This window comes from Strongylocentrotus purpuratus, unplaced genomic scaffold (genome assembly GCF_000002235.5).
Source record: "Strongylocentrotus purpuratus isolate Spur 01 unplaced genomic scaffold, Spur_5.0 spur5_scaffold_13, whole genome shotgun sequence".
NCBI classification, from domain to species: Eukaryota; Metazoa; Echinodermata; class Echinoidea; order Camarodonta; family Strongylocentrotidae; genus Strongylocentrotus; species Strongylocentrotus purpuratus.
In genome coordinates, this window is record NW_022145598.1 from 35,021,741 (window position 1) to 35,032,191 (window position 10,451).

General features: G+C 40.9%; 1 protein-coding gene across 1 annotated transcript; it reads left to right on the forward strand.

Moving 5' to 3' along the window:
• The first annotated feature begins 1,270 nt into the window (after positions 1-1,270).
• Positions 1,271-5,583, forward strand: LOC105438442. Its single transcript, XM_030983732.1, has 4 exons — positions 1,271-1,670; positions 3,466-3,553; positions 4,238-4,524; positions 5,027-5,583. The coding sequence occupies exons 1-4, from the start codon at positions 1,409-1,411 to the stop codon at positions 5,581-5,583; spliced, it is 1,194 nt and encodes a 397-aa protein (XP_030839592.1). The 5' UTR covers positions 1,271-1,408.
• Positions 5,584-10,451: the final 4,868 nt, after the last annotated feature.

Sequence of the window (10,451 nt, forward strand, 5' to 3'; positions counted from 1 at the left end):
TAAACGTCGAATATCTTTAATGATCACCATTAATGTAACACGATCCCAACTACTTTCGAAAGTTCAACCTAAGGCTATTCCATGCAATGGCATAAACGTAATCAAAAACGTATGTTTTCTATGGGACACTCATTCAGTGAATTTGTCGATAGTAGTTGCGAACGTGTTTTATCTTCTCAAACTTTACAACGAAAATTTCAAAGTTTCGAGCAATCTACACGTAGCATGATTGTTACGACGACTTATTAGGCGCGTTTTTGTGACGTAAAACTAATATTCTAGCCTTAAAAAGTCCGTCCGGAAACTGGGCAGGAAACAGTTCTGAGTGAGGAGTGCGACATGTACATCCGGTTCAACTCCACGTTGCTGCGGTGAGAAAAACGTGAAGGCTAACATCAACCCCGGACATCAACCCAAGAATTGTTCATTTTCACAACATATTCGGTCTTATATAGATATAAAGCTGAGTTCTGTTCAAGCGATTAGTGTAAGATAGACTGCCTGGAAGCAAGTTGGAATAGTTGGTTTTGTGTTGGTGTATACCTTGAGATTTTGGAGTCATTGATAAGAAATTGTTTTTAATAATTTGCTTACAGTCACATTCACTAGCTGAATACATGAATTGGATACGCACATAATTATTATGTGGTATGACAACTTGCAGATAAACTTGAGTTCTGGTAAATTAAAAAAATACATTCTCACAGAATCCAACCAAACTTACACTGAATGTTCAAGATTACAAGTAGATGACATGTGCCAAACAATCTTGGAAGAAAATACGGGTAAGTAGGCCCTACACTTCATCATGTGCTTGTTAACACAGGTCACTATGTGCAAATGGAACCTGTGGGTTTTATCGAAGATGATGCCCAGTAAGTTTGGATGCGTTTCTTTTTATTTCACTGGTTCAAACAACCAATCTACAGCAGGGTAAACAATCCAGAATAAATCATAGCAATTTTCTCTCAAATTTCAAATACGATTCCGATACCAGCGCTCAGGATTAGCTTCACTGATCTAAACCTTTCATTTCTAAAACTAAACATTATTCTCGTCATGTTTTGAACATGAGGGCATCTAAAGAGCAAGCTCTTCAGACATACCTTCTCTGATATTCTTCAAAACCTACATTTGAAATAATAAGAACTCGACATTTTTGTTGTGCAGAGTCAAGGAAATCCACATTTGTGCTGAGTCATAAAATGATCATCAGGAATCGCCTCCTTTGAACTTATTGTTTGTTTCCCCTCCCTGATACTATTGTAGTTGAATCCATTTCAAATGATTGAGAATCCTCTCCAAAGTATTGAAAGCTGTTAAGTTTATATCGGCCCCTATTTGTTAAATCTCTGTTTTATACCTGTTCAACCTACTTTCCTTTCATAGCGTCCACTTCATTAGAGAAATGGGGAATCAATCTAATAAACCAAATGTTGTGGTTGCCAGCCCGACGCCTAACACTACCACAAAACCTACAACCAAACCTATCACTCCTACGATTCCGCCAACCATCGCCACAACAACTCCGGTACCGACCACCACTCCGCTGACCACCACTCCGCTGACCACCACTCCGTTGACCACCACTCCGCTAAACACCACTACAACTCCAGCTCGTGTCACATCCACAGGTTTGATTACCCACTCATCAATCAACCAATTAGAGAGTAAGTCACTTGCATGTTGCACCACGCCCACAATGATTATGTCACCGTCCGTTTTGGGCACGCCACCTTTGCACGTGACACCACTTTCTGCACTCTATACCCGTTTTTACCTTCCCAAACAGCACCGAGCCAATCCCGTAAGCATGATTTGCTTGAATTCCTTGTTACATGCCCCCCCCCCTTCCCGAAAGGACTGCATGCGTGTTCCCAAAATCTCCGGTAAAGGGGTACTATGAATGACAACTACCCCCCCCCCCCCCCGGACAACTACTCCCTACGACAACCATCCTCTAGGACACCTACCCCCGGACAACTATCCTAGGGGGTAGTTGTCCGGGGAGTAGTTGTCCTAGGGGGTAGTTGTCCTAAGGGGTAGTTGTCCGGGGGTAGTTGTCCAGGAGTCGTCGTCTTAGAGGGTGGTTGCCCTAGGGGGTAGTTGTCCTAGGGGTTAGTTGACTGGGGGTGGTTATCCGGGGGGGGGGGTGGATGTTTAGGGGGTAGGTGTCCGGATACGTATAATCCAATCAGGGTGGTGTTTCATAAAGCTGTTCGTAAAGTTACGCATGACTTTACGAATGACTTGTATATGAAGTGCCAGATAGGATGCCCAAAGTTTTTTCTGATATTATCAATAACCTTAATTAAATTATGGCAAAAGATATGCTTTGCATTAAAAATGTTTGTTATCATAAGAATGTTAATCTACATCTGCACAGTTCAACTTTAGTTGATGTATTTAATAATCATTGACATATACAAGTCGTTCGTAAAGTCATGCGTAACTTTACGAACAGCTTTATGAAAAAAAAAACCTGGATTTGTAATTTTTTTCGCACTGCGACCTCACAAATCTTTAAAAAAATTCCTAGCTCGCTTGGCTTGCTCGCAAATTAATTTTCAGACCATAAAACCAAACTGCAGGCCAAAAAAAAAAGGAAAAGTTTAGATTCCAATGGTATTTGAACTTCCCTTAAAATAGGGGGCTTGAAATGTCTTTTAGTGGGAAAATAACGACTATTAGTTGTCCAATCGACTTAAGTGCTACCAAGTCAGTAAGTAATAGTCTGATTTTCAGACCATTGTACCGAATGGCCCTACGTTTTATGCTGCGCAAAGAGTCAATCTGTTTAATTTTAGCCATTACAAGAAGTGAGTTATTGATGTAGACTAATACTCATGTACCCTTCACAGCTCATTTTATGGATGTTATTACCAAAGAAGACAAAAAGCCAGTCAGTCACTCAATAGTGTATGACAGTGAAGTCTAGCACGAAAACGAGATACCTTGCATAATTGGAATATTAGGACACTGCTAACGTTTGAAATTTTACAGATAGGACATACATTACATATTCATAATTCCTGCAAAGTTCTACAGAATTTGATGTTGGCTGCAAAAGGAAGTGGGTGATATTCTCATAAGTTAAGCCGCGACTAATGCTATGGTCACATTACCCAAAAGTAGCTGTCCAGCTCGCAGTGGGCACTGAGGGGCACTGGAACGATTGGGGGCACCAGTCTTACTCAGAAAATGACATGCGAATTGAAAGGCCTCTTGATAAGGGGGTGCTAGAGGTGGTCCAGACGACTCCTTTTCTCACCCTTTACCCCTGTTCCATTTAGATTCCTCTTTTCTCGCTGTTTTACCTGATGTGCTCCTGTCCCCTAAAATGTCTCCATGCACTTTGGGAACATGACTCAAGGGCCACATGTGTTCAATCATTCGTATAAACTTGTTCCTTTAATCAAGGACATCCCTGATCCTCATTTTTTTTCGTTGTATCTTGAATTGTAGCCTTTTTGCTTCCTGTGGCCATCGTCATGTCAACATCTTTCCTCATCGTCGCTGTCGTTCTCATTGTCGTCGTGGTTCGACGTCGTCAGTAAGTTGCCATTTCACCTCGTACAGAAAAATAAAGTGAAAGCGGTATCCTAATAGCGCCAAATAGGCATGGTTGTCAACACGTAATCAAACATAAAACAAATCCTTCACCTACCTAAGACAACAGAGCAGAGAAAGTGAGAGGGAGAGAAAACGAGAGGAGAAAGAGAGGGGAAGAGGGTGGATGGGGAGGGGGCGTGTACAAGAAGTGGGTGAAGACAACTTGTTTAGTGCTTTAAAAACATGTTTATTTCTAAATAGTTTGATATTTTAGATGGCGCTCTTCATTTATTTTACAAAGAGTCATCCATAGGCAGTCTTTGGACCTACTTGATGATCAGCGGATAATTAACAAAATGTCGCATTGTCTGTTATCTCGTCATAGTTGGTCAAACTCTGAATATTGATGAATTCTCCTTCTACACGAAATGTGTTATGTTTGTTGTTGCTCTAGGGCAACGTAGATATTAACGTCTATACCCATGTTTTCTACACTATTACGTGCAAGAATTCTTTAAACTGTCAGGACATTTTCTTATGGAGCAGCAATGCATAGGAAGAGATGAGAGAAAAGAGAAGTAGGGGGAGGTAGTAGTAGGAAGAGAGAGAGAGAGGGTGTATAATTAGTTTGTTATATATTTTCTAAATAACATTATAATTATGCGGCAACATTATAATTTTTAAGTCACGCAGATAAACACGTGGAGAACGGCACCCACCCTGTTTTCACGCCAACCCAAACAGTTTCCAACGCATCATTCAACGCCGAGAGCTCGGGGGAATGCTCGCTAAACCATATATACGTGGAGCATGGAGAAAGAGATTCCAAGCTTCATGACGGACACTATACCTACGTCACAAAGCCTTCCATCATGGGCGGATTTCCAAAAGGATGCGCGCCCTCTATCAAATCGCCCAAGAGGGTTCTTCGGGGATACCCTGATGGAAAGGGTCGATCGGTCCAAGCGAAAGGTGCGTTATTTATTTCTTCTGAGTGATGGATCGGGAGGGGGAGGGGTACGGGTCTCCCTACTTGAAGAAAAAACAAGAAAGAGGTGGAGGAAAAAAACAAAAAGAATCATGGACTGAAATACTTCTCTTTTTAAAATAATTCTTCATAGCCTAGCTAATCTGAACTGCCAAAAAATGCTTCTCACATATAGTTTTAGTGATTTTGGGATCTGTGCCCCCCCAACCCCCTGATAGAAAATCATGAATCCACTTAACTGTTATTGGGCGAAATCAAATTAATTCTTCTTTGATATTTGTATACACCGCTTTACCAATCAAACGATTTGCTAAACTACCGCCTTCCCCTACCCTTGGTTGTGTTACTTTATTTTACTACGAACCAACAGCGGAATCCACCTCGCACTTACCCTTTTGGTTGTTTTTCTCATATCTTTTTTAAATAAATCTTTTTCTTCATTTGATTCCGTCTCTCTTTCTCTCTTACTCTCTTTCTCTAACCTAGGTATTACCACAGACGTCTTTGGCGATGAAGATCATTATGATCTCCTCTTTGAAGCCAGGCCCTCAGTTGTCAATGTCATCGTCATGAACGCTTATGAAAATCACCCACCAAACGGCTGTTATCGAAACTACGCTAACGTGACAGAAATTCCCGAATCGACAACTGGCTATTTGGAAACCTTGCCCTCGGGCTTACAAGATACCATTTCCATCAAGAGCAGCTCAGATTCGATGAACAATCAGGATCCTTCACAGAGAACCGTTAGTGCAGACTTGCAGAGTAACTCCGCAACACTAGCAATCAAATCGGATAACCCCGCAACCGATTACGATCCAAACGGTCCGGTTCGGATGTTGAAACCGAATAACCCGGAAGTGATTATAGGAGTCATTGATGAGTTGCTGTATGAGAATGCGCCCAGGAGCCGAGGAGGGTCTGTGATGAGTCTCGGGAAGGAAGAACCAAAATACTATGAGCTGGAAAGGCAGTTCATCAAGGATGCCGATAATGACAATGACATGGTAGAAACTATTTTGTATCAGTCGATTACTGAATAGTCTTCGTGTCTGAACGACACGTACAACCTCAACTGCGAAGAAAGTGTTTGTGTCCGGACCGTAAAGAATAAAATAAGCTAACAAACAGTTGGGAATCGCAGACAAAAAGCATTCTATGGTGTCCGCGTACGCTCAAAGAACATTTTAACGTAACACCTAAACCAATGGGTATCGCAGCAAAAGTTTATTATTTTCCCGGTAACCGGAATTTTTAGGGATCTCACTCTTGGACTACTAATCGGTTTGGGCATTTTTCGTTTCTTTACGGGAATTACTAAATCACGACTCCAATTTCGACCAACCAGATGGCTGGATTTCTTAAGTGAGGTATATAATTTAAAAAAATAGTAATCGACATGATGTGCATACTAACATTGATATTATAACAGAGTGCATGACTCTACATAAACATTGCATGCTTTTGATAAATATATCACTATCCAAATTATATAAATATAGGCCTATTGAAGTATTACGCTTCACTTGAGAAAACATATATATATATATATATGCCGTGTATATTTGTTTATACAATGTATTTGTTTTTGTATATGTTTGTACTTCAGAACCTGAAGAAGGCCTCACAAAAAAGCCGAAAGCTCGTAATAAACTTGTAAAGTATAGCTACGTCTCACGTTCCTAGGCCATTTTCTTCACGCCTATATATTTATACATGTATATATATATAGGCCTGTACGTATATAACAAGGAGAATGGGTGAAATAATGACAAGAAAACAAGATGAAATGTATCGCAAGCCTGCTTGTATTTTGATGAGGACTGTGGAAACGTGTATGGCGTAGCGTAAGACCAATCTTTGATGGAACACTAGAACAATAATGGGGGGGGGGGGGTGTGCTCCGGTCTTACTCGGATAACGAAATGCAAATTACAATGCTACTGATTGGGGGTGGGTGGGTGAGGGAAGAGGTTCAGGGACCCCTTTCACAAACAAAAAATTTCAATAACAAATGACCAAAATCAGTGACAAATCTGATGATAACCAATCAGAAGCAAGAATTTTACTAGCTTATAACTACAACAGTCATTTGTCACTGAAGCCAATTTTGGGGAATTGGCCCCTGGGTATCTTTTTTTCTCGTCCGTTTCCCCTTCTCCCTTTATTCTTTTCTCGATGTGTTGGAGGGGGCATTCCCCCCGTGCCCTTATAAACACGCAACTGGAAAACAAACTTCTGTATGGATCAAACTAAATAAGCTCGTCCGTCAGTCAGATCTTTCTATATAATGTATACAAGAGGGTTCAAGTGACATTTGCTCCAGATTTCATTACGTCAAAGTCCAAGGTTTAGAGTTTGGTTTTTTATAGACACCCCCACAATTCATGAACATTTGAGATGTAATTTTGACCAAACTGATGAAAAAAAAAGAGTATCGTTATCATTTCTTGTTTGTTGTTTGCAAGTACTTTACTTTCTGTTAAGCCAGTCATACGTAGTGATTTATTACACTTTTAAATTTCGGTTCAGGTATGTTTTGTCATTCATTTACAATTTTCTTTAAAACAATATAAAGAATAAAATTAATGGAAAAAACTGATGGATTCCAAAGACTTCTGCCGATACGCTCAGATTTATTGCTAGTTGTTTCTACAAAAAAATGTTCGTATGTTTCATTGATATTGTATATGTTTTGTTATCATATAACCACTTATGATCGTATTTACACAGTGATATAGAATAAATGGAATTTTTATATTCATATAGTTTTGTTTTTAATTGTAAACCGTACCACTTAAAGTATGTGCTTTTAAATGGATACAGGTGCTTTAAAATTAACACAATTAAAAGAAATGCAAGGATTATTTTCATGTCTCTGTGCCCTCCGTACCTATATTTAAAGAGTTATTTTATACCCCCAAAATGGTAATTTTGTCTGTATGAAAAAAGGATGAGGTACTACATCTTTAAGAGCTATACCACTTTTTCGTATCAGAACAATTACCCCCAAGGACAATCACCTTCGGAAGATTATCCCCGGAAAGTACACCTATGGACAACTACTCCTAGGACAATACCCCCCCCCCCCCCCCGCAGACACAGACTAGACTCGGGGGGGGGGGAATTCAGCTATATAGGGGGTATTTTCCCTGGATTTAATTGTCCTCGGGGGTGGTTGTCCTTGGAGGAATTTTCCGGGGATGATTGTCCTTGCGGGGTGAATTGTCCCGCTGGTAATAGGCCGGGAGGTAATTGTCCAGGGGGTAATTGTCCTAGAACCCCACTTTTCTTACATTTAATGATTACCATAGGTTATTCTTACCATTAGTATGATAAAATTTAATTCCGTTAAAGTTTGAATTTCTATACGCTGCGCAAAAGTCTTCGGTTACAGTTTTAAAAAAATGCAATTTACAATGAAATAATTTTTCCTCGGTAAATATTTAGAGATCAATAATCAGTGTAATCAGTGAAGACAACATCCATGATATATTTTGAGTAGTGCCCCAAGGGAAAAGGCACTTATGGGGAAACGGGAAATTAATGATATATGTAATCCACGGCAAACGGGAGAGTTGAATCGTAACTGTATACGTCACAATCCATTCACTAAATTGCCAATTGAGATGATCTCATATTTCAAATATTCGTAACTCTTTTATTATTGGTCAAACTTTCACCTTTCTCTTTCTCTCATTTTCTGCTTCTATACCGATGAAGTTATTGCAAAGGTAGGCGAGAAGGCGAGCTGTTCAAACTCGCCGAGGCGCTTTGATTTTCGAACGAGAAGGGGAATTGGTGAGTTTTTAACAACTCACCTTCTCGACATAAACAATGCGCATTGGCGAGATAAATTAACAAATCATCTTCTCGTCTTAAAGGTATAGTATAGTGTTTCCCTTTTGCAGCCAACGTCGTTTATGAAACAGAGTCGAGATTGTTGAATTGTTAACCACAAAGTCACAATAAAGTCAAGTGAACCTATTTCAGCTTTGCAACAGTGCCTTCATTAGCCAAATGTATAGTTGAGTTCTGTTTTCAGACCGCAAATGCCTTCAAAGTGCATGGTTATTGCTCTTTTGTCTTGTCTATGACATTTAAAGTGCCCTTTTAGAACCTAAAATTGCTATGAAGGTAATTTTAGACCCCAAAATGTGTGAAATTTAGCTAATACGATCATACCAATTCAGCTCCACTTAAGAAAAAATACGGTGACCGTTAGTTAGTTATTTAATTAAAAATAACAATATTACATGAGCCGGCTAATTGTGGGTAATAATAAGCAACACGAAAATGCCAACAAAAAAGCCAACATCGGCATTGGCTGAAATTAAAGCCCCAGTCCCATATAAAGCCGGACCAGCACGGACGAGCACGGACCACACCGGACCATCCCGGACCATGGTCTGGGGTGATCCGGGATGGTCCGGGATGTTTTGTTCAAAAAAGTGTGATGCTTTAAAAGCTACAGCCCCAGTCCCATATAAAGCCGGACCAGCACGGACGAGCACGGACCACTCCGGACCATCCCGGACCATGGTCTGGGGTGATCCGGGATGGTCCGGGATGTTTTGTTAAAAAAAGTGTGATGCTTTTAAAAGCATCACACTTTTTTTTCATTTTTTTAACAAAACATCCCGGACCATCCCGGATCACCCCAGACCATGGTCCGGGATGGTCCGGAGTGGTCCGTGCTCGTCCGTGCTGGTCCGGCTTTATATGGGACTGGGGCTTAAGCTACAGTCCCATATATGTCCCGGACCGTCCCGGACCATCCCGGACCCCATCCGGGGTGATCCGGGATTCGGTCCGTGTTGACACCGTGTTGGCACCGGGGTGGTCCTGGATGGTCCTGGATGGTCCTGGGCGGTCAATAACTCACTCCCGGACTGCCACGGATCAACACGGACCGCCCCGGCGCCACTACGGATGACCCCGGACCCAGCACGGTGGCTACACGGATCACCCCGGATCAAACTATTGTCCCGGACCGTCCCGGACCACCCCGGCAGTTTTTGACCGTCAAAAACATCCGGGGTCGACTCCCGGACCGCCCAGGACCATCCAGGACCGTCCAGGACCATCCAGGACCATCCAGGACCACCCCGGTGCCAACACGGTGTCAACACGGACCGAATCCCGGATCACCCCGGATGGGGTCCGGGATGGTCCGGGACGGTCCGGGACGTATATGGGACTGTAGCTTAAAAGGCGTTATTTCGTTTTTTCAAAGGTTTTTTCAAAATTTTCAAAATATCTAATATTTATGGTGGTACACAATTATTAGAAATCGTTATATTTCAGCCGCCGTCTCTGAACCGATTTTGATCAAACAAAGATGATGTTGTCATTTAATTATTATGTTCTTTCAAATTTGACACTCAGTTTTCATTATCTCACAAAAAAAAAAATTTTGTGTAGCGCCCTCTGCAACAGAACTCAACTATCCCTTTAAGGTTAGGGTGGCAATGCGTATGGGGCTACGTTAAAGGGGAAGTCCACCCTGAAATTAAGTTAGTTTTAATAGGAGTAGAAAAATGAGAGAAACAAGTCAGTGAAAGTTTGAGCAAATTCCGATTAAAAATAAGGAAGTTAGGATTTTTGAAGTTGTGATCAATCAAACACAAATTGGCAACTCTATGACGTATCATGCGAGCTCAACTTCCATTTGCTCAGTACTAAAAAAATCTAAAATTTTCATTTTCCCTCAAGAAAAATTTCAACCATACATGCACCCTAAATATAATAATTGCAAATATGTTTCTATACTCCCCCTGCAAGGAACACATATATATTCCGTCATCAATAACGAAGAAAACATGATTTTATGGAATATTATGCACAAAGCAAATGAAGGAGAGCTCGTATAATAAGTCACAGAGTTGCCAATTTGTATTTGATTGATCAC

Coding starts and splice junctions, on each gene's coding strand:
- LOC105438442 (XM_030983732.1), top strand. CDS start 1,409: ATGGGGAATCAATCTAATAAACCAAATGTTGTGGTTGCCAGCCCGACG. Junction 1,671..3,465: donor ATCAATCAACCAATTAGAGA/GTAAGTCACTTG, acceptor CTTGAATTGTAG/CCTTTTTGCTTCCTGTGGCC. Junction 3,554..4,237: donor GTCGTGGTTCGACGTCGTCA/GTAAGTTGCCAT, acceptor ATAATTTTTAAG/TCACGCAGATAAACACGTGG.